This window comes from Gastrolobium bilobum, unplaced genomic scaffold, assembly GCF_033153095.1.
Source record: "Gastrolobium bilobum isolate Gb01-03AN ecotype WA unplaced genomic scaffold, APGP_CSIRO_Gbil_v1 utg13317, whole genome shotgun sequence".
NCBI classification, from domain to species: domain Eukaryota; kingdom Viridiplantae; phylum Streptophyta; class Magnoliopsida; order Fabales; family Fabaceae; genus Gastrolobium; species Gastrolobium bilobum.
The window spans coordinates 50967-75508 of record NW_026895127.1 but is presented as its reverse complement, the minus strand read 5'-3'; the positions used below and the strand labels follow the sequence as shown (position 1 = coordinate 75508).

The 24542-nt window shown below is 40.1% G+C and overlaps 2 protein-coding genes and 1 non-coding gene across 3 annotated transcripts; 2 read left to right on the top strand and 1 right to left on the bottom strand.

Moving 5' to 3' along the window:
* Positions 1–5360: 5360 nt before the first annotated feature.
* LOC133284647 (small nucleolar RNA R71) lies at positions 5361–5467 on the top strand. The gene has a single exon (XR_009747923.1). It is a non-coding gene; the product is annotated as a small nucleolar RNA R71 (small nucleolar RNA).
* Positions 5468–12463: 6996 nt separating this feature from the next.
* Positions 12464–14337, top strand: LOC133284565 (early nodulin-93). Its single transcript, XM_061481645.1, has 4 exons — positions 12464–12560; positions 13166–13227; positions 13359–13434; positions 14243–14337. The coding sequence occupies exons 1-4, from the start codon at positions 12464–12466 to the stop codon at positions 14335–14337; spliced, it is 330 nt and encodes a 109-aa protein (XP_061337629.1).
* Positions 14338–20112: 5775 nt separating this feature from the next.
* On the bottom strand, positions 20113–22051 carry LOC133284488 (uncharacterized). The gene is made up of 4 exons (XM_061481539.1): positions 21320–22051; positions 21072–21236; positions 20536–20883; positions 20113–20463 (listed from the first exon to the last, which is right to left on the bottom strand). Exons 1-4 carry the CDS (start codon positions 22049–22051, stop codon positions 20113–20115), a joined length of 1596 nt encoding a protein of 531 aa, XP_061337523.1.
* Positions 22052–24542: the final 2491 nt, after the last annotated feature.

Sequence of the window (24542 nt, the reverse complement as noted above, 5' to 3'; positions counted from 1 at the left end):
TGATGTACATCTGTGACTTAGATACTCACTTTATATTTATATATTGAGGTATTTCAGTTAGTTGTCTTACAATTTACTTACAGGCATTGGTTTTTATGAAATTGATTAAGTAATCAAGATGGTAATTGATAATGACGTCATAATTGAAAAAAGAAAAAGAATATTCTGCATTTTTAATTAGGCACTGCTTAATACGATGTAATGATAACACTACTGGATATATACGGGGTGTTACATTTTATGGTATCAGAGCAACGGTTCAAGGGAAAAACCTGTATGTATTGCAATGATTAGGATGTGTGGTTGTGTCTGTCTTGTGTGTTTGCTCAGTTGGTTTTATTATGATGCTGCATATGTAATCACACTGCGTGGGCCTGATCAACTCATAATTTGTGCAACTTGTGCAGAGTCATGGTAGGATCCAGGAGAACACGTGAGACTGCTAAGGATCAACTCGATCCAATCATGGCTGCATTGGCAGAGATGCAGGAGGCCACTAGATTGGCCAACGTGGCAATGATGGACGCTGCTAGAGAAGCGAACCAGAAGGCCACGGAGGATGCTCTTGAGGCAAATCGGTTGGCGAACATTACCTTGATGAGGGCCATGTTGGAGGAGATGAGAGCTGGTCCAGCTGTTGGTCAGTTTCCACCGCCACCACCTCCACCGCCACCACCGCCGCCTCCACCTAGTGTTCAGGATGAGACCCTGAGTCACATTGGTAGTTCTACGCTTGATGCTGGGGTGATGGAACCATTTGTGGAGCCCGCTGAGGACAGAGATGCAATTGATCGCCGGTTGAATGCTTTCCGTAAGCATAAGCAACCTACTTTTGATGGGTCTTATGATCCCATTGCTGTTGCAAGATGGCTTCAGGCGTTGGACAAGATTTTTCGGGTCATGCAGTGCACAGATCCGCAGAAGTTGATGTTCGCTACTTACATGCTGGAGGGCGATGCCCATGAGTGGTGGACAAACCTTTCTCATGTCTACGAGATGCAGGGTTATGTGATGACGTGGCCTTTGTTCGAGGATTTCTTCTTGGTCAGTACTTTCCGTATGACGCTCGGGAGAGGCAGCAGGGAGAGTTTGACATATTGGTTCAGGGCTCGTTGTCTGTGGACGAGTACCTGGCTAAGTTCATCCAGTTGGTGAAGTTTGCACACTTCAGGATAGCGAGGCCTACTCCTACATTTCTGGCTGCTAAGTTCCGCAGGGGACTTAGTGAGGATATTGCTGGTTACCTAGCTGGTTCTGCTTCTAGAGACTTTGGGACACTAGTTCAGCAGTGTCGTGATATTGAAGATTTCTACAGCTCGAGTAAGGCCAAGAAGGCCAAGGTTGCTAAGGCGACGAAGGTTGTAGCTGGTAGTTCCACTTCATAGAGAGACAGGAAGTTTGGGAACAAGAGTAAAGGTAAACAGATGGCAGCTCGGCAAGCGCCGAATCAGTTCAAGAGGACTTCTGCTCAGGGGAGTGCAGCGAGACCTCTTGCTCCCAGGTGTTCGGGATGCAGGAAGACTCATTTTGGGCCGTGTTCTACCGGCCAGTTGATTTGCTTTCAGTGTGGCAAGGAGGGCCACTTCTCCAGAGACTGTCCATCGGCGACGGCGAGGGCTACTGCAGTTCAGGCAGTGCCACTTCAGATGGTTCCCCTTCCACCTACTTCGACACCGGCAGTGCCACCATCTTCTGGGAGAGTTTATACTCTGGATAGTCAGCAGTCGGATCGAGCTCCGAACCTTGTCAGAGGTACTGTTACAATTGGTACATCAGCTGTTGATGTTTTGTTTGACTCTGAGGCTACGCATTCTTTTGTTGCTACCTCGATTGCTGTGGGGTTTGAGTTGCCCATGTCTGTGCTTTCTCCACCGCTGCGGGTGACCACCTCCACCGGAGAAAGATGTGATGCTACCATTGTTCATCGCGATGTGGCGTTTCAGTGGGGTGGTCGTGATTTCTCAGTAGATCTGATAGGATTGTCGATGGATGATTGACTGTTGTGCCAAGCGTGTAGTGCTGTCTCCGTGTGATTCCACAGCCAGTTCCTCGCCGTACATTTCGTTGCTGCAGGCTAGGATAGCCTTGAGAGCAGGGGCATTTGGTTATGTCATTTTGGGAGGTTTGGTGAGTGGGACACAGGAGGATATCACTGGCATTCCTGTGGTGAGGGAGTTCCTCGAGGTGTTTCCTGAGGAGATTCCTGAGTTTCTTCCACAGAGGGAGATAGAGTTCTCCATAGATCTGTTGCCTGGTGTGGGGCAGATTTCTTTAGCTCCATACCGGATGTCGCCACCGGAGTTGGCAGAGCTGAAGAAGCATATTGAGGATCTTTCAGCGAAAGATTTTATTAGACCGAGTGTGTCTCCTTGGGGAGCACCGGTTATTTTTGTGAAGAAGAAGGATGGGACAATGCGATTGTGCACCGACTACAGGCAGCTGAACAAGGTGACAATCAAGAACAAGTATCCCCTTCCTCGGATTGATGATCTGTTGGATCAACTCAGGGGTGCTTGCGTGTATTCGAAGATTGATCTCCGGTCCGGATACCATCAGATTCGGGTGAAGCCGGAGGATGTCCCGAAGACTGCTTTTCGCTCGAGATACGGTCATTTTGAGTACTTGGTGATTCCGTTTGGACTCACCAATGCACCTGTTGTGTACATGGATTACATGAACCGGATTTTCCAGCCGTACCTGGATCATTTTGTGATCGTCTTCATTGACGATATTTTGATTTACTCCAAGACGGAGGAGGAGCATGTGGAGCATTTGAGAACTGTTCTGCAAGTGCTGAAGGAGAAGAAGCTGTATGTGAAGCCTTCCAAATGTGAGTTTTGGCTCAAGTCTGTGAAGTTCCTTGGGCATGTTATTTCTGCTGAAGGAGTTGCAGTGGATCCGAACAAGATCGAGGCCGTCCTGGATTGGGAGAGACCCAAGACAGTTACGAAAGTGAGGAGCTTTCTGGGTTTGGCAGGTTACTATCGGAGGTTCATCATGGGATTCTCCACCATGGTTTTGCCATTGACTCGCCTTACTCGGAAGGAGACTCCATTTGTGTGGACTCACTAGTGTGAGGTCATTTTTCAGGAGTTGAAGGAGAGACTGACTATTGCACCTGTGTTGGTCCTTCCTGATCCTGCACTTGAGATTGAGCTTTACACCGACGCCTCCGGGAAGAGGCTAGGTTGTGTGCTGATGCAGTTGGGTAAAGTGATCGCCTATGCTTCGAGGCAGTTGAAACCTCATGAGGAGAACTACCCTACTCATGACTTGGAGTTGGTTGCTATTGTGTTTGCTTTCAAGATTTGGAGGCATTATCTTTTTGGTTTGAGGTTTATGGTGTTCAGTGACCACAAGAGTTTGAAGTACCTGTTCGACCAGAAGGAGTTGAACATGAGGCAGAGGAGATGGATGGAGTTCATAAAGGACTACGACTCCGAGCTAAGGTATCATTCTGGCAAGGCCAATGTGGTAGCTGATGTTTTGAGTCGGAAATCCAGTAGCTCATCCAGTTTGTTACTTGGTAACTTTGATGTGGTTGAGAAGTTCCAAAACTTGGCAGTGACCGCTCCGTGTGAGAGTGTACTTCTCGAGTTGGAAGCAGCAGACGTTGTGAACGAGCTGCTAGAAAAGATCAAAGAGGCACAAGTTCAGAGAGAGTGTCTGGATTATGTGAAGAACCAAGACGGTGTGTCTTAGAATGAAGAAAGATGTTGATGTCTTTGTGTCCAAGTGTTTGGTTTGCCAGAAGGTGAAGATTGAACATCTGATTGTACATTGATAACTGCTCCTCCAGTTGCTAGGAAAGGTCTACCCAGAATGATGGGAACGTCAACATCAGCTTCATAATCCAGAATGATGAAGTCAGCAGGTAAGACAAATTTATCTACTTTGACTAGTAGATCTTCAATCTTCCCTTCTGGCTTGACGATGGATCTGTCTGCCATTTGCAAGGTCATCGTGGTGGGTTTAGCTGGTCCAGTGGATAATTGTTTGAAGACAGATAGGGGCATGAGATTGATGCTGGCCCTAAATCACACAAGGCTTTCCCTTGGTACGTGTTTCCTATAATGCAAGGAATGGTGAAGCTTCCTGGGTCTTGAAGCTTAGGTGGGAGTCTGCCTAAGTATTGGCAACTCTCTTGTGTCATTTTTACAGTCTCATATTCCGTTATTCCTCTTTTTTTTGAGAAGACATCTTTAATGAATTTTACGTACGTGGGCATCTGTTCTAGTTCTTCCACCAGAGGAATGTTGATGTGAAGTTGTTTTAAAATGTCCAGGAACTTTCCAAAGTGCTTATCCTCCTGTTGCTTTTTTGTTCTTTGAGGGAACGGAATTTTTGTTGATATTTGCCTGCTTTGAGTTGGACTGATTGGTTGGCTGTTGGCTTCCTTTTCAGGTTCTGGGTTCTGTTCATCTGTGACTAGTAATTGTTGTTGTGCTTTTGGGGCTGCTTCAGGTGTTTCAGTTTGTTTTTTTTCCTTTGGTTGAACTGTGGGCTGTGTTGTGGCTTTCCCACTTCTTAAGGTGACAGCCTCGATTTACTCTGAAGGGGAGATAGGTGTTACTTTTGGCGAGGTTGTTGAAGGAACGTCAGTATTCCTTGCTAATGATCCTTGTGTTCTGGTTTGAAGGTTGGCAGCAATCAGCCCCAGATGGGACTCAATGTTCCTAACCACTGCATCATTCCTGGTGACATATTCCTTGACATAATTTTCCAGGGTGTTGATGCGTTGGTCATCTCTGTGGACCGGAACGTAGTTGTTTCTTCTTTGTTCAAATGTTCCACTGCTGCTACCTTGCTGATACTGCTGCTGATTGTTGTTGAATGGTCTCTGGTTAATGGGTGGCCTCCATTGGGTGTTGTGGCTCTGATCCTTAATGGTAGTTCCTCCAGGGCTTGAATGTGTATTTCGTCCTGCTTGTTGATTGTCTCTGGTGAAGTTCCTATTGCCAAAATTTTCTACATAACACACCAATGCAGTGGATGGGCAGTCTGTTGAGTCATGAAGGTCACCACAGGCTGAGCATGGTTCTGTTTCAGTTGCTGTGAGTTGTAAAACTTTCATCCTTGGTGCTGCTTGGTCAGCTTTCAGGTTCTTCACTTCATTCATGAGTGATGCCAGCTGGGCTTCCATGGCTGTTTGATTATCCAGTTCTAGCATGCCTGGCTTCCTCACTGGGCTCACTCTATCTATTGGCCATTGGAGACATCTTTCAGCAGTCCCTTCTATGATTTCGTATCTTGATTCAAGTGTTCCTGTAAAGAAATATCCTCTTGCAGCAAAATCTAGGTGAGATTGAGAAGTATGGTCAAGTCCTTTATAGAAAGATTGTAGCACTCCCCAACTCTCTACCCCAGGGTTTGGACATTTTCTTATGATGTCCTTGTATCTCTCCCATGCTTCATAGAGATTTTCTCCATGAAACATTCTGAAGTTAGAGATTTCATCTCTAACATCAGCTTGTCGAGACATTGGGAGAAACCTCTCAACGAACTTGTTAGAGAGTTCTTCCCATGTGTGGATTGATCCAGGGGTGAGAGTTTTCATCCATGTTTTAGCTTTTAAACCCAAGGAGTGAGGGAACAACCTCATTCTCATGCTCTCCTCTGTTACACCCTCGGATTTAAAATTATCACAAATATCTTGGAATGTTGTGAGGTGTGTGTAAGGATCTTCTGCGGGGAGTCCATTGAAGACCCCTGCTTCCCTAATCATGTGGAACATGATAGGTTTTAGTTCAAAATTTGGTGCTACAAGGGGTAGGATTACTCCCCTATCTGGTCTGTTCCTGAAAGGAGCAGCCAAAGTTCTGAAGTTCTGTTCAGGGAGAACCTCTTCATTGTTATTATTGTGATCAGCCATGTTTTCAGGAAATCTTTCCCTGAGGTTCCTTCTTCTCTTATGGAGTGTGCGTTCTGGCTCAGGATCAAAGAGAAACTCAGGTACTTCAATGGAGTGGTTAGAGTTTGTTTCAAACTCTTCACTCATAAACCAATAGCACAGGGCATATATATGCACAACAGATTCAGTGATAAAGAAAAAATATAAAAGTAAAGTCAGATATACAGTATATGTGTTAGAAAACAATGATAAGAACAACAGTTAGTGTTTCTATCCCCGGCAACGGCACCAAAAACTTGTTGGGTGGTTTGCTGATGGTCGAAAAATATAAGTTCTAATCGGGGACCTTCTTCTGTTCTTGCAGAACACAGATTCGTCCCTCAGTTCCAACCTAAGTGCGCAAGTGCACGCATTAAGTAATAAAGGGAGTATTAATGCCCAAATTATCGTTCCCACGAGGATAGAGTGCTAATTATTGTTTTATCACTGTTTATAAAGAGTGAAAATGAGAAGAAAAGTTAGTAAATGAACTGTCTGGTCAAACGTTCCCTACTGTCTTGACAACGTTCCTCAGGAACAGTAGGTTCAACCTGATGGCAAACAGTTGCTCGCTGCGTTATGTATGTGACCCTTCCTGTTTAGAAGAAGGTGAGATAACAATCATTGGAGTTTTTATAAGTACTAAATAAAATAAAATAAAATTACTAAAACAGAAATAACTATAATCAAGAGACAACAGGGTGGTGTTTAAAACAGTTTAACAGAAGAAACGGATTCACTGCTTCACTCTTAAAGGGGTTATTTTCTCTGCTCAAGACTTAGCACCTTTTGGCTTTGTCCCAGTCTCTTTGCCTGCCAACTCTGATTCCTCAGCTCATGGTCTAGATGGCTCATAAGTTTCCATATTCCTATGGCTCCCTTGACTCCAACAGGTACTTAGTTTAGAACCTTAAAATGGACGAGTTGGCCACTTATTCCTAAGGTGACCAGTAGCGTTTTTGCCAGGACATCTACCTTCCCCCAATGGCTAAGCTGTCTAAAATCCCTTCCTTATGGAAGTTCCTTTCTCAGTATGTACCCAATTTCCATTGGCGCACAATGAATATAGCTTACTCAGCCAAAGAAATACAAAAAGCTTTGGTCAAGAGTTTTGAAAACAGTTCTTTAAGAGCTTCACAGTTTACCCGTTCCACAGATAGTTCAGCTCATGGCTGATAGTCTAAACATAATTATTCTCAACTGAGATCACATAGACCCGAGATTCAGTCAAGAGATAATGATTGGAACGAAGAGAAAAACACTTATATTAATTTAAAAGACAGTTTACAAAAAGAAACAGAAAATGGAGAAAGATGGGTAATTGCTCGTGAGGAGTTTTGATGGTTGTTTACAGAGAAGGGAAGAGGGGTTGTCGCTTAACTATAATTACAACTGAAAATTAAACTAATTTACTAACTACTACTAAGCGATCTCTTCCTTTCGGACTGCAAACCCTCCAGGATTCGATCATGTTTTTGTGTGAGGGAGGTCCTATTTATAGCTGGAAGAGGAATTGCAAGACTGTAATTCCCTTGGAGCTAGTTGCTTGAATGAGGGGACGGGACGGTGGCAGCAGAGTCTGAAGCTTGCGTGAATTACTGAATGGAACAGGGTTTGGTGATGATTAGCCATTGTTTGCAGGCCTTCCCATGTTTTGCTTCTGTTTTCAGCCAATGAGAACTCTTGATTCCATGCTCTTCACGTTTCCAGCTGCTCAGTTGGTGCACCGCCTTGCTTTTTAGAAGTCTTAAACTCTACGTTACCTGTAAAGTGTGCAGAAGCATTAAATGAATGGAGCAGGTGCATTAAATGTGTCTCAGTTTGTTCCCCTTTTAATATATTTTAAAGGAATACGTTACCATCTGTTCCCCCACTGTGTTTTTGTCACAAATGTGAAAAACAAGTGATTTTCATGCTGAAGTTGCTCATCAAATTAGGGAACGTATGGTATTTTTCCATCAAAATGGGCTTAGATAGGAACAAATTTATGTCCCATCACTTTCTTTCACTCCAATGTCACCTCGTTCCTATCTTCTTTTGACAATAACAGAACATCCTCTGCGCCGTGCCCTGGATATGCCATTTCCACCTAACCCGAATCTCTTGACTGAGCTACATTCTTTCCTAACATGACTTTCTTGTGATGAAAGAATTTTCGAGGTATGCCCTTCTATCCCGGTGCGGTAGTCGATCTAAGTGCCAAACTTTCTGAATCTAGCTGAGAGCTTTACCCTACTATCAAATCAAGGTTGCAGCAGACATCTCTGAACCACTCACTTTGACTCGAGTGACTTTGTTTCCTATCCGTCTTTGTCGAGTGCCTTAGGCCCTAACGCCGAGCTAAGTCCCAAACTTTTCTGGTTAGCTCAGCTATAAGCTCTAAGAATCCAACCCCTTTTGTCAAGCAAGTCCCCCTTGACTGCTAGTCGAAGTTAGATGTTTCTGCAACTAGAACTGGTCAAATTGTCCCCGCTCCTTATCTTATTAGTCTCGCTTAAACTCCGATCCTGCAACTCCAGCTATTGGTTCGAACTCCCTCTTCTTTTGCATCAGGTGCAGTAAAATACTTTGCTAGATCTGTTGCCAGTTCCGATCGAGAAAGAAGCAGATAGTTGAGGAGTTGAGAACTACGCCTAGACATTTGGCTAATAGTTCCCAGAGGAAAGAGATCTTTGGCTCTTAGTTAGCTTTAGATCGAAGGCCTGAGCAGTACCCTTTGGTGTTCTCTACCATGAGTCAAGGGCTAGGAATCAACTACCCGCTCCTGCTTCTTGGTCACCAGAATCCATTGTCTCTACTTGTGCTATAGCTTCGGGTTCACTTAGGTGGGAAACTAGCTCTCTTTATGTGTAGATATGGCTGGTGAAACTGTTGGACGAATAGGACTCGTCTTTAATGCGTGCTTTCTCCATACCACATGGATTCTAGAAGTGTACTCTTATTTAACGAAAGTATTGAGAGCGATGAACGCAATACAAGAGTCCTTCCTTTTTAAACCTTGAGGACAATACCAGTTAGAAAGTCAATCAAAAAAGCAATAGGGAAATGGTCCCCCTATAAAGAAGCCTATCCCCTCGCTTCATAAGACTTCCAACGATACAACGAATTGAAAGCTAAGACAGATTGGAACGATTAGAATCCTTAAGGAATGCTTACCGAAGAAAAATGTTAACTACTTGAATAAGAAGACCGGTGGGATTGAAAGAAGTACCAAAGGCCTTTGAAACTATCTCAAATGGGTTGATACCTTCGCCCACCGTCTTGTTTTCTGGCAGGAAAAGCATGAAGTAAGCTTAGTAAGCAGTAAACAATGAATGAAAGTCTGTCAGTAAGTACGCATTTAGCGATGGGAAAGATTCCATAGATAGAGTAAGAAAGGGAGTTGAACCTAGTCTCAGCAGGGTCAGAAAAAGGGAATTCGACTAGTTCAGTTCAGTTAGCCTAGAGGGAAGGGGATACAAAAATTCAACTCTGCTACAGGCTATTAAGTGCCAATTCAACTCTGCTTTTCAGTATTCAATGAAGTCAGCCTTGCTTGAAGGGAAGATAGTGAAGATGGATTGAGAGCTGGATGCTTACCTTCTTGTCCTTTTCCCCCTCTCTCACCGCTTTCTTCAGCCAAGACTCTTTCACCTCACCCTACCAACTCCTTTTCAATCCGGATGTCTGCAGATCCCAGACAGGAAAAGACTCCCTTCTAGCTTTCCGACAAGATTCAAATCCATCTTTCTTCGGGATTTTGGGCTTACTCTTCTTTTCCTTCGGGGCCTTATGTTTCGAAAAAGAGTCCCCACTTGTACTATATGTATTGACTGCTGCCTCAATGCCCGCTGACTTATTGGTCACTTTACTGAGTTCCTAAGCACGAGCAAGTAAGATTTATAGCCCCAACGACGACAAAGGAACCAGCAATTTTCGGGGACTTTTTTTCGCGATAGGCCAGGTTAAGGCGGGATTAGTAGCGAGCTTACCTTCCTCTCTATATATATATGATATATGATAATATAAGGGTCGCCTAATCCCACAAGCGGATTAAACCCTTTTAAAAAAGTTTCTGTAAGTAATTAAACAAGAGCGTCATGTCCTTTGTCTTTGTCTTTCTCCTCCCTGACTCCCATATTATGGAATCTCCCCTAATTTACTTTATCATTGGGTAAATACAATAACTATAATCTTTTTATCCTTTTTTTACCTTGGAAACTCTATTAAGGGAAATGCAAACTATAATATTCCTATCCCTCCTCAACTCCCCTAATCCCATAATCCTGTAATAACACTGTTTCTATACCTGGAATTTCCTTTTTGGCCGCAGGGAGAAGCGGAAGAAGCTACGGCTAGCGCTAGCGCACTCAATCGTAGCTTCTTCGGTAAAGTGTTGAGCTCCTTCACGTGCGGCTAAATGAGCTCTTGTTGCTTCCTCTGCCTACTCCTTGCGCTAAAGTACGGTACACTGAAAACTATGCCCAGCAAATAGAACTAAGTTCTTGCTTCTGCCCCTCAATGATAAGAAAGTACGGTACACGGAACTTCAACGGAGGAAGCCCACCAAGAGGAACTGCACTATCCATAAGTGGGACACCCAGTTTCAGTGGCGTGGACCATAGAGGTAGGGGCAAGAGACGCAAAGGGGCAATAGAGAAAGCAGCAGATCTGGACCAGGGGCAAGCAAATCCATAACCACTATATCAATGGATTGAGACCCCCAGTGAATGATCCAACAGTTCCATCTCCAGTAAAAGAATAAGAGGTGCATCTGATCGGGTAGCAGTGGGAGAGAGGAAGAAGAGGCACCCACTAGAGAACAAACAAATGATATGGCTCGTTCGTAAAGGCAGATAAAAAGAGAATGCCTAAGTGCCAAATAGCGTGACTCAAGATAGAATTGCAGCATGTCAATCAAGGTTCGGATCGAATCGCATTGAAGAGAGACAAATCTCAATGTCATGGTAAAAAGAGCGGGTCAGGCATTAAAGATAGGGGACGGGCGTATTTCTCTGATCAAGGAAAACTGGTAATCAAATAAAATAAGTAGTAGTGAGTAGTAAGGCTGACGGTGAGTAAAACGAACAAGCTGGGGGCTATTGAGCTTGTTGAACCAGTGAATGTTTCGGTCCAGCCTTCTAGGTTCGAAGCGGATTGTACGGTACACAAGAAATACGAATCCCTGGCCTTACCCTGGATCTTCCTCTTATGAATTTGTTATTAAGACCTTCCCTCTCATCAATGAGTTGGTTCCATTCCATAATTCATTTATAAGTTGACTCATCTACAGAGGGTATCGGCTCATACAGGTTTTAGGGATCAGGGCTCAACCCCCTGAGGATTTGTTATTTCCCCTATAGATTATCATTTATTTATATATATATATATATATATATATATATATATATATATATATCCCCCAAATTATGTTACCTTTGGTAGTAACGGTACAATTATGGATGACGTTACCGTTGGCAGTAACGGTGTAATTATCTCTCATTCATGATTATGTAACTACCGCACTAATGGATCGTTACTCCCTTATTCATGGTTGTAATCTTATATATTGACATTGTTTATATTGGTTCAAATAGCTGAATGAGAATTAGATTTCTGCCCTATTTCTTGTTGTCTTCTCTCTTCCATTTCTCCCTTTATTTTATAACAAACAACAATTATTTTATTTTATTTATTTTTTATTTGGAGATATTCCAATCGATTCATCGTTTTTTGCGAATAGTTTTATTCGGGGTAGGTCTCAGGATTAAGACTTTAAATTTCTTCCAAAGATGGTACTAGAGAGGATCAAACATATGCTCTCACCTCATATGCTAAGTCCCGCAACGTCAACTAAGTTACCATTATTTAGTAATTACTATTTTTTGTGCTTACGTATGCGAAGTGGGGCACCCTGTTCGGCGAAAAACCATGGCCTAAACCTCCTTTTACGAAAACCGTCGCATGGTATTGATTCCCACACTAACATTATATTTTTAATTTTTTAAATTTTTCATTGTTGGGTCGAGCAACGTTGCAGGGATCACCAACCTATGGTTTTATATCGTCTTAGGCTAAACAACTAGGAGTGGCCCTTGAAGAAAAGATGGAGCTACTTTAGCCAATGCAGTATACAAAGAGGCACAGGACCGCGAATAAAATAATTGAAAGAACTTATCGAATTGATAACGTTTATACATAACCGTGGTCATTGTTTCTTACAGCGTGACAGGATCATGCTGAAACTACGATAACCAACCAGCCAGGTAAAAGGCACAGAAATTTGTCCAATTAACAGAAATCTAATCTTTTAACAGCCCTTAGCCTAAGGGTATTTTGGAAACAAAGCATAAGAGTCAACTGAAAGTAATAGAAACCCAAGTTAAAACAAGGTTCTAGAGACGATGGATTCCGATGAAACCATCAAATTCTAACCCCAAACCCGAAATATTGAGTTAACTAAAGTGATTTATTTTCTCACCCACTCCTATAAATATCCCAGTAACTTCAATCCCGTCTTCATTCAAAGCTATTCCAATTAGTTCACTATTTACCATAACCATTATCATTTTTTGCTCAATTAATTCTTTGAATATGGCCAAGGGAAATGTTGCTGCTAACTCTCCCCTTGAGAGGCCTAGCTTAATTTCACTGGATCAAAAATTGGCCTTTGCCAAGCGCTGTTCTCAGGGTAAATGATAACCATTCCCTCAGATTTTATTTTATTTTATTTTTACTTCTATTTCTATTATCTCTTGTCCCTTCTTTTTATCTTATCTTTCCTTGGGTCATACTTCTATTTACTTGCTAAAAAACATGAAGATTGTATCCAGCAAATGTTGTGATAAACTTTTTTTTTTTTTTTTTAACTATGTTGTGATCTTGAAATAATTGCTATGGGGAAATATCATAATGTTTAAGCATAATATTGTGTTCAGAAAATCTGTATGGTGACCTTAATTATGGAATCAGGAATAATTTTTTGTTTCTTTGACAGTTCCCAAAATGTGTAAATGAGAGACCCGCTTTTTGCTTTGGTGGGAGGGGACCAAGCTCATGGTCCCAAAATCTTCTTCACATTATTTCTCTAAATTCTACTGTTAATCATTTTTCCCCCAATAGCGGCTTTTTCTTTTTATTAATTGACTGATATTTTGGCTAGTTCTGTTATGTTATGGACAGCAAACCAGGTGGGTCAAAATGATGATAATTGATGAGAACTTTTGCAAATTTCCCAACATGAGAAAATTATTTATATGATCTTTGTTTTGCTTTTCTCATTTCGTGTGTAAACAGAGGGTGTGTTAGCTGGAGCTAAGGCAGCTGTTGTTGCCAGTGTTGCCAGCGCTATTCCAACAGTAAGTATTTAAAAAAACTTTTGCCAAAAACTTCTTCTCCCTTTAAGTTCAGTTTATATTTAAAAAAACTGTTTTACTATTCCACTAAGATTTTTGGTAAATATCTTATCCGAATTATGCTTGATGTGCAGCTGGCTAGTGTGAGGATGATGCCTTGGGCAAGAGCCAATCTAAATCACACTGCTCAAGCTCTTATAGTTTCCACAGGTTTGAATATACTCGTAGCTGTTGCCATCATAGTTATTACGATCCGATGCGATTTGTCAAGCCAGAAATTCGTATTATGTGATAAATTGGAGATGATTTTAAATCACACGATAGGTGTAGATATCAATGTGATTTCGTAACACAAATACAACTCACACGATTCAACAGTTCGTTCATTTTTTTTTCTTTTATCAATTCTCATAAAAGATATTAAAAAGTCAAATGAGTATAAATTATTAAATCAAAATTAACTAAAGAAACATGAATGGCGTCATGCACCCTATTTGATTATTTTTCATTCTCTTGATTTACATGCTTCACACACTAACTCACACTATACATCTTATTTGGCTATTGCATTGCTATGTTTTCATTCTATTGAAATAGTTTTTTTTTTATCCATACATTTTATTTAAATATACATTGTTGTGGTTTGGTTCTTTTAAAACATGAATTCCATATGTATAAAAAAAAAAAAAAACATAAACTCCATGCTGTTAATGTATGTAATTCAGTTATGATATATGATTTTGTTTATTGAGACTTACAGTAAGTTATTTTTACAATTTCTAATTCTTAATTTAAAATTGTTAAATTGCACATTACGCATCATTTTTATTATATATTTTAAGTTTTTTTTTATAATGTCTCTGAATTTTACTATATAATACGATTCTTAATTAAAAAATAACTTGACGATTCACAATATGAATTGCGATTTTATAAACTTGACAGCGATTAGGATCTCTTCATAATTATTAACATCATTCTTAGCTGTTGTAATCTAACTACTATTGTTTGATTGCAGTGACCGGAGCAGCATTTTTCATAGCAGCTGACAAGACCGTTTTAGCAACAGCAAGAAAGAACTCTTTCAAGGAACCCTCGAATTCTGAAGCATGAATCCAAATGGATAACATGGATTCTGAAGCATTAAACCCATCACATACCTATTATTTACATAATTAAATAAAGATAGGTGTTCATATTTTAACAGCAATATAGGATTTATGTACGATCTATGAATGAAAATCATTCATTTTCCTTTCAGCACGTTATTCCTTTACCCGAACAGATTAAGTTTCACCATTAATCATTACATGATGTGAACCTCGCCAAGAATAATGAGACCTAAGACCAATTTCGTTATGATCGTTTCTATAATCAGGAATTTAAACAAAAAATAAAGAACATTGACCCGTTATCTATAGAAGATAAGAACCAAATGTATAAAGAAAAATAAAGATGCCACACTCAAGAAAGAAGAAGGTGAGTGATAAGTCTGGTTTGAACGCCACAAGAAGAAGCTTCTTAATAAGTTCAAAGTTCTAGATAAGAACCAAAGAGAAGAAACCTCTCTATTGATATTAGAGTAAAGACCCAAATTGGCCCCTGACAAAAAACTCGGTGCCCAAATTAGTCCCTCACAAAAATAAACTCATTAAATAGTCCCCAACAAAGTGAAACAGGACCCACGTTAGTCCTTCTGTCAATCCAAAACTGACGGTGTCAATGACGGTGATGATGTGTAACGTTAAGTGACATGCTGGAGGCCACGTGGGTTGAGGAACGACGTCGTTTTGAGAGTCTCATACACCTTGGACAGACCATTTTTTATTAAACCCAAAATTGCCCCTCTCCTAACCGTTGGACACTTTACCATTTCCCTCTCTTCTAACTTCGACGCTCCATTGTTGAGAAGGAAGGAAGAAGACTATGGAGTAAACACTCGCCTGCATTTGGAATACTACGAACTTCTTCAACAACCGGAGGGAACCAGTGGAAGACAAAGAGAACTTGGGTTTTTCTGTTAGGCTGAGCCTTCCGTACAAAAAGGTAAGAGTATTTATATGTTGAAACATTTTTATATTGTTCTTTGTCATCCTTTTGCTTGTGGTCCCCATGTTGTTCCCCTTTGTTTAATGTTGTTTTTTTCTGCATGCGAAGTGGACATTGTGGTCCATGTTTCCATTTAGGGTTTTGTGTTAGAGATTGTAACTACCGGGTGGTGTGGTCCCTGTTTTAGAAGAAGGGGCCATGGTTGACCCAGTGTCAACTAAAAACCCCATGGTAATATATGGAAAAAAGTCAGCATCCATAGAAAATGTTAGTTTAGGGTATTGCTTTGTATTGTTTAAGTGGTCTACAGTCTGTGACCGTGGGATTAATGATAGGTTTGTTTTTTTGGTTTTGACAGATGTCCGAATACATAGTAATTGTTTATCATCATGGTGGTATTTTAGTCAGAGATGAAGATGGAGTGATGACCTATATAAATGGAAGGGTGGACTCATTGCCAGAGATGGACATTGACTACTGCAATATCTGTGACCTTGACACCCTGTTTAAGCAATATGGGTATGGAAAATTCAAGAGGATGATGTGGCTACAGCCTGGGGTACCCGATTTGGAACAAGGGCTCAGACCTCTTAGTACAGATTCAGATGTGTGTGCCATGTGTGAGGCTGCTTTAGGGAATGGCAATGAGATACATGTCTACTTTGAGGACTGCATCTCAATTCCCGAGTTTGCTTCACCTCAACATGACAGTGAAGAGGATAATGTCATTAATTCAGCACATAAAGAGGACCATGAAGAGGTTGATGATGGGGTCAATTCACATGAAGGGTGTGCACAAGGTGATGATGGGGTCAAAGAAAATGAAGACCATGCACAGGCTGCTGATGACCTAAATTTACATGATGATGGGATCAAAGAAAATGAAGACAATCACAGGCTGCTGATGGCTTGAATTTACATGACGATGGGATCAATTCGGACCATGATGAAGAAAGTGCAGAGGATGTTGGTAATGGTTCTGAAGATGATAGTGCAGATGATGACCATGCTTCCTCACACTCAGATTCATATGAGAGTGCAGAGGATGAGGTTTACAAGCCTCCCCCACCTGGTGTTGAGGATGATTCAGAGGATGATGATGAGGTCAATGTGCCATTTGTAGAGAAAAAAAGGCCTGCAAAACAAACCCCAAGGAGGAAGGCAGTCAAGAAGAATGCCCTAATTCAAGACTCTGAATCTGAAGAAGTTGATGAAGAGGAAGACATAATGTCATTCGAGGAAGAAGGATATACCTATCTGTCTGAGGAGTTAAGGACTCCTCCTTCAAGTGATGATGATGAGAATGCTAGACCTGTTTTGCCTAAGTTTAATGAACAAGCTTCTTTTGGGCATGTATATTTAGAACTTGGTATTATGAATCTGGACCAATTTAATTGTGCAGTAAAAGATTATAATATCAGTCTTGGGAGGAACTTCATCTGGGTTAAGAATGACAAGGTCATAGTAAGGGCCAAATGCAGTGTAGAAGACTGTGAATGGATGGTGTATTGTGCCTGGAACACCAAGCAAAGCACATTCCAAGTTAAGACTTTTAACGACACTCATACATGTTGTAGAGTCTTCAAGAATAAAAGGGCTACACGAGATTGGGTTGCCAAGAAATTGGAGAAGACAATACTGACACAGACCAAGATGACCAGGACAGAAGCATTTGAGCACATAAAGGAGGAATACAATGTTCATTTGGATATGAAGTGTTGCGAAAAATCGGCAAGTGCACAGTTCGTTCCAAGTAATAAAGTGATAAGAAAAGTACCGTCTCAACAGGGATTGGGTCGAATATCAATTAATTGTTCCTTTTAAGAATGGAAGAACAAGAGTTGATTTGAAAGTAATGGTGTTTGTAACAATTGTGGGTTATTCAATAATTTATGAACAATTCAAGAGAAGTTGAAAACTTAAAGAAAAAGGGGTTGAGATTTGAGAAAATATTGTAAGAAAACTATTGCAGTAAAGGACGCCAACACCTTTCCGATCCCCACCTTGTAATAATGATTAATATTTATGTTTAATTACCCAATTGATCAAACAATTTACCATCTATAATTAATTAGTTAAGCCCTAATCCCTTAGTCATCTTAACCTTATTAACCCTATTGGAATCCTAATCCCTTAGAAATCCCTTTTCAAGTTAATCTTTAAGCCTAGTGAATTTTCACATTTGCAGTTCATATAGCCTATTCCTAGTGCATACATGAACAGTTATCTTACCCTTTGTCAGGAATTAGAATCCCAATATCCCTATTGCGAACCCTAACCCTCGCAATCCTAATATAGTCGCGAATTCTAAAAGAATTATGGGATGAAGAACAGAGTAAAATAAATTCAATTGAATAATTAACCATAAACTTAACCAAAATACAAGGGGTTCACATCAAGGGTTGTGACCCTTACCACAATAAAAAAACTAGCCAGACATATTCATGTCTGACAATTTAAATAATGAGAAATAGTTCATGAAAATGTAAAACCAGAAGAAGAAGAAGTCTTGAATCTTCAGTCACTGAGAGCTTCCTCTCCAATTTCTCCTTGCCAAAAGATGATCCTCTTTTAGAGTTTCTGCTTCCTTTATATAGCCAGCTACTCAATCAGGTCATAATCCTTGAATTAATTCTGATTAAATTTCCATTTTCCTCATAATTCCACCAATCAATCAGGTCATAATCCTCTCATTAATTTGATTAAATTTACATTTTCATCATAATTCCACCAATCAATCAGGTCATAATCCTCTCATTAATTTGATTAAATTTCCATTTTCATCAAACTCCACAAATCAAGGAATGCATTCATGACGCCCGCGCGATCAGTGCCAAATTCGCGCGGATCGCGCGTACAAACAGAAAGTAATTTGCCAAAATCACGCGGATCGCGCCATTTTCATGCGTTTTGCGCAAGACTATGCAATTTCAACTTCTCTCTTTCACTTCTTTTTGGTGTTTCCTGCTATCAAAATGCATAAATTGAGCAAGAGAATGATTGAGAAGGAATAATCAATATTTCTTGCATTTATGAGCTTATTTTCACACATTTATGATTAATTCCTTGCTTCTTTTACTTAGAAATCACCATATGTTAGACGCATATCAAACAATTCCCAGATTTAGATGTTGATGTCCCCAGCAATAAATAAGATCAAACATCAGGCAGCAATGATTAACTCTGTGAGAAGAATTTATGTCACTAATGCAGTTTTCTATATTGAAGAGATTCAGAGTTATAATGCTATGCATGAATGAATTCCAGGTTGAGAATTTCAGAAATCACTTTTGGTATAAGGAATTAGAATCTAGTTTGATCACTTCTTACCAGGATAATCACTGCACTTGTCACTCTTGTGTATTGGATTTAACTCTCAATCCATCAGTGCAATAAGACTACCATAAGCTTGATCCTATTCTCAAGTTCCTAAAGATAAGGAACATGTAAAACATGCACAATTAGATCCAAAGGTCTTTGCAGGGTTGTAACTTGGCTTAGGCTAAGGTAGGAATATTTGGGAAAGTGGCTACTTTTTACTGTATATGAGATTGAAACACAACTATTTATTTTCAGTTGTTCATACTCAGACACAATTTTACTTAGTCTTTTCCTTTCTATTCATCCTTTTCCTCTTTCTTCTTAACCTTTTCATGTTTTGCTGTTGCTTTGCAACTTTTCATTTTGTTTCTTTTCACTTTGGTCTCAGCTTTTGCTTTCACTATCACTTTATTTCGGTGAAATTTTCCTTGAATATCTATAATCAGTGCTTCAATCTCATCAAAGGTGTGTGGACAGGAAAATAAGCTACGATTCTTAAGGTTAAATTCAACAAGAAACAACAGGCTAAAGCTCAAAGGGGCTAGCAATGGAATAATAATTTTCAGTTCAGCTATTTGGCCAATGAGTTATCAAGAAAGAATTGCCTTTATCATTTCAGATCATGCATGCATTACAGAGAAACAGATTAAGTTCTAGAGTATTATCACAGTGAGGCCTCTCTAAAAAAAATTACTGTATAGGCTCAAACCTCACGGCTGTGCAATCAAACTAGAATCTAAATTCCATTATCATCACATATCAACTGTAACTCTCAACAAAGAATTCAATCAAACGAGCAATAACAACTCTTATACTTCAATGCATTTCTCAAAACATTTATCCATTATGACTTCTCACACAGTATCTTATATGCTCTCTAAGATTTAATCATCTTATTGCATGAGTAGCAAATGCAAATTCAGGCATGTTATTCAGAGAGCGCATGTTATTCAAAGAGCTTCTTCTTTTATCACACAAAACAAAAACAAAATAAAAACAGCAAATTGAAACAAAAGGGTTCAGATATCTCCCTTGATGATTCAGAAAACATTCTGTTAGAGGTGTTTCAGTCTGGTTCCTCTGTGCCACATGTGGGGAGCCAATTCCCAGATTTAGAAAATTGTTGTCCCCAGCAATAAAACTAAACTAGTGGACGAATAAGAATTTATGCGCATGTACACACTCACACGGGTTAAAGCTTCAATTCATCATAATGGGGAGGAAACTAAACATCATAATATCTCAATTGTGGCAACACAAAATGGAAATGTAAAAACATAATCAAAATAACAAATAACAAAAGATAAAATAAAAGACTCAATACTCTTGGGTTGCCTCCCAACAAGCGCTTGTTTAACGTCACGAGCCTGACGTACCTCTTTTGATTTATGGTGGTTGGAAGCATGCTACCATTGATGACCTAATCTTCTTGATCCAGTATTGTTTCCTTTTATGATCATATGCATGTGGATAAGGATGAGGGTTCTCAGGAACTTTGAACTTAGTCTTCACATGCTTTTATTTACTCTTGGGCTTTTCCATCTTAGCCTTTGGCTTACTTTCTTTATGCTGCTGATGGACTTCCTTATTGATGATAGCAGGATATTGTTCTTCGTCTCCAAAGAAAGCATACTTAAGAGTTTCAGGCAACTCTTTTAATTCCACCTTTGGTACTAATGTAGCTGAGTCATCTTCTTTCTTTTCTAGTACCTCAAAGACAGTTGCTCGCTCTTCTTCTGGAGCAGCTTCATCTAGAGCCTTCAACTCTTCTTCAAGCTTTTGAAGCTCACTTTTCTCTTCCATAACCACCTCTTTGACTGCTTCCTCAACCACATCAAGTCTGAAGCAATCACTGTGGTCAGATGAGTTCTTCATGGCATCGAAAACATTGATAATGATTTTCTCATCATTCATCCTCAACTCGAGCTTTCCTTGTTCTACATCAATCATAGCTCGAGCTGTGGCCAAGAACGGTCTACCCAACAGAAGGGGCATTTCACCCTCTTCCTCCATGTCTAGCACGATGAAATCAGCTGGGAAGATGAACTTGTCAACTTTAACAAGAACATCTTCTATGATTCCATTAGGTCTCCTCAAAGAACGGTCAGCAAGCTGAAGAAAGACCATGGTTGGCTTCAACTCAGTAATTCCCAATGACTTGCATATTGACAATGGCATCAAGTTGATGCTTGCTCCAAGATCACATAGTGCCCGGCCAACATTAGTGTTACCTACCGCAATTGGGATGTTGAAACTCCCAGGATCTTGAAGCTTTGGTGGGAACTTCTTCTGTATGATGGCACTGCACTCTTCAGTAAGTGCTACTGTCTCGCAATCCTGCAACTTATGCTTTCTAGACAATAAATCTTTCATGAATTTAGCATAATTAGGCATGTTAGCTAAAGACTCAGCAAAAGGAATATTAATTTGCAGCTTTTAAACATTTCTAAGCACCTGGCATATTGTTGATTATGTGCCTGTTGTTTGAGCTTCATGGGATAAGGAGGTTTCTCAAAACGAGAATAATCCATCAGTTTCTTTGGAGCTTCCACAGCTTTCTCCTTTGCTTCTTCTTTGTCTTGCCTTGCAGGTTCTTCTTTTTCATGCTCCAGCTCAGGTGTTGGCTCATCAACTTTCTTTGGCTGAACCAATTTCGGCTTTTCTTGAGGAGTGATCACAATTCCACTCTTTGTCACAATGGACTTGCATTCCTCCTTTGGTTCACCATTGTATCACTTGGGAACTGTCCTTGAGACCTTTCAGCCAACTGCCTAGACAACTGGCCTATCTGACTCTCCAAATTTCTGATGGAAGCTTGTGTGTTTCTAGTGTTTGCTCGAGTCTCTTCCATAAAAGCATTGGAATGTTGGGCCATTTGTCCCACTAGCTTCTCTAACTCAGAAGGTTCCTTCGGTTGAACTGGCGGTGGCTGCAAATAGTTATTGGACTTGAAGTCAAGACCAGTAACTTGCACCCTCCTTTGGAAGTTATTGTTCCCTGAAGGATAATTCATCATCCTTGGAATATTTGGTGGCAAAGGTCTTTGGTCATACCAATTACCATTTACTTGCACCTGTTGAGGAGGATCATCAGACAGTAAGGTAGGACATTCATTAGAATCATGGCTTTCCTTGCAGTATTCACAAATAACTGAAGCAGCTTTAGCTTGGACACTAGAAAGCTGCATTTTATCAAGCCTTGATGTCAAATTCGCCATCTGCTGTGATAACAATTTATTTTCAGCCAATGCTGAATCACTGTTGTGTAGGTGAAGAATGCCTCTCTTAGGCTTAGATGACAACCCTTCATTTTCATTGGCAGCCATTCTTTCAATCAATTCAAGAGTCTCATTTGCTCTCATTGACTTAATGCTACCACCTGCTGCACCATTCAGAACCATCCGGATTTCTAGTTTACAACCGTTGAAGAAGATCCGGACCTGATCACCATTGGTCATGGGGTAATGAGGACACCTCCTCATTAGATCTTTGAACCGGTTCCAGGCTGCACACATAATTTCACCCTCAGCTTGAGTGAAATTGGTGATATCATTCACCATTTGATTGTATCTTTCCATCGAGAAGAACTCCGCAAAGAACTTATTTGATAAATTTTCCCATGAGGGAATACTTCTCGCAGGCTGCCTCTCCAACCAATTCAAAGCTTTTCCTTTAAGAGCAAAAGGGAACAGCCTTAACCGGATTGCATCATTGGACAATTGAGGATGCTTGGTCGAATCACAGATCATCAGGAATCTGTTTATGAACCTATGAGGGTCTTCATCAACCTCTCCACCAAACTGAGCTCTCTCTATTAGTCGAATATTATCAGACTTGAGCTCCCAATTATTGTTGCCAACTTCAGGATAGACAATACTTGAATTGGGCCTGTTAAATAGTGGCGTAAGGATAGTGTCCATGAGTGGATTGTCTTCTTCATTGTTCCCTGCCATGATGTGTGTTTCTTCAGACAGAATTTCTGACTCGTTGAATTCAAGTTTCTTCCGAGCAAATTTCCTATTTCTCTTTTAAGTTTTTGTAATCTCCAAATCAAGTGGAAATTCTGGCTCTTTACCTCGCATACAACTCAGAAAAGAGATTAGTAGCACTATTCAAGAAACACAAAGAAATTATAAATAAAAATAAAATAAAAATTCAATCTTAAAAATCAATATTAATTGATAAAAGATACGCCAATCCCCGGCAACGGCGCCAAAAACTTGTTGCAAAAAATCGGCAAGTGCACCGATCGTTCCAAGTAATAAAATGATAAGAAAAGTATCGTCTCCACAGGGATTGGGTCGAATATCAATTAATTGTTTCTTTTATGAATGGAAGAACAAGAGTTGATTTGAAAGTAATGGTGTTTGTAACAATTGTGAGTTATTCAATAATTTATGAACAATTCAAGAGAAGTTGAAAACTTAAAGAAAAAGGGGTTGAGATTTGAGAAAATATTGTAAGAAAGCTATTGCAGTAAAGGACGCCAACACCTTTCTGATCCTCACCTTGTAATAATGATTAATATTTATCTTTAATTACCCAATTGATCATGAAGGTATATCATCAGAAACGCGAAAGCGCATCGTACCGATGTGATGAGGAATAAAGAACACTGCTTTGATTACCTGAGATGAAGCAGCGAGCGTGACAATTTCTCACGTTCTGTTCTCCTCCTCAAGCCTCACGATCTGCAGCAACGCACCACGAACGGTCGCAATTCCGCTCTACGGTTGATCTTCCAGGCTATGACTCAAGGGGATCAGGTGGTCGTGTGGGCAACCGTTCAGATGATGAACGTCTGCCTCTTAGGTGTGTTTCTGATGTCTGTAACCCTAGGAGGCATTAAGAGAAAAGAGAGATTATATACCCTGCACGATCCAAAACTAACCCTAAGCTTCATGGGTTATAATTGGACTTTGGGCTCACTCTCACTAAAGCTATTGGGCTTTAGTGAAAAGAGCATACTAAACCCAACAATCTCCTACTTGCTCTTTTGGACACAAAACTTGAGTTCATAAACCCAAGACTATGTAGCACATAAGCCATCATCATCTGATTATACAACCCATCCCTTGTCTCGAGCTAGCCTGGGGATCTACCATTTGTCACTCATCAAGGCTCCTGATAATCTTTGAAAGATTATCTAATTCGGCGCTACTCCACTAAAAGCCCGAACGTGAACTCCAAGATTAATGACCTTTATAACATGAATATGCATCGCCCCTCTGTAGAATGTCTATAATTGATTGACAAATTTTCTGTAACTCAATCAATTATTTATTCCCTTGACTATGATAGTTTCTCTAATGGATTGCATGCACTAGCCAGTGTCTTTAATATCCAAGTACCGAAACATATCAAGGGGACATATCCTACAAATTCCATGTTGTTTATCTCATAAATACCGATAATCAAATAATCTCACTCCCAAAATACCGAGTTATTGGTCGTCAATAGATCGAACCTCACCCGTTGGTAAATCAAAGAATGAAAACTATTTGATTACCTATTTATAATAAACTCAGGATTAAGAGCAATCACATAACTATAGTTAACTGGAGATTTGATACCTTATGACAGAAAAGAAACTTTAATCAAATCTCTCCTTGATCCTTTCAATGTGAATGTTAATTCACACCAATATTTTACAATGATTCGGACAAAATCATTTCATAAAATATTACAGCCTGAATAAAGTGCCCAACTTTATTTAACGGCTGTGACTCCATTCATCAATTGTGAGAACCTATGATCATGTCCTCCATGAACGGATCCATATGATCATATACTCCACAATTTGATCCGGACCTTTATGTTTGTAAATAGTGTGCAAAATAAATAAATAAAACCTTATTTATGAAATTCAGAAAATTATTTTATTGTTTCATCGTCTTACTCCAAGAGCACAATGAAACCAATAACTCCCACTTGCTTAATGCAAGTCTG

Excerpts from the sequence above, each read along its gene's own strand:
- LOC133284565 (XM_061481645.1), top strand. The coding sequence starts at position 12,464 with ATGGCCAAGGGAAATGTTGCTGCTAACTCTCCCCTTGAGAGGCCTAGC. Across the intron at positions 13,228-13,358 it reads TTGCCAGCGCTATTCCAACA|CTGGCTAGTGTGAGGATGAT; the intron begins GTAAGTATTTAA and ends CTTGATGTGCAG. Across the intron at positions 13,435-14,242 it reads AGCTCTTATAGTTTCCACAG|TGACCGGAGCAGCATTTTTC; the intron begins GTTTGAATATAC and ends GTTTGATTGCAG.
- LOC133284488 (XM_061481539.1), bottom strand. The coding sequence starts at position 22,051 with ATGACCAATGGTGATCAGGTCCGGATCTTCTTCAACGGTTGTAAACTA. Across the intron at positions 21,237-21,319 it reads AGTTCCCAAGTGATACAATG|CCAAAGAAAGTTGATGAGCC; the intron begins GTGAACCAAAGG and ends AAATTGGTTCAG. Across the intron at positions 20,884-21,071 it reads CCATGAAGCTCAAACAACAG|AAGAAGTTCCCACCAAAGCT; the intron begins GCACATAATCAA and ends GCCATCATACAG.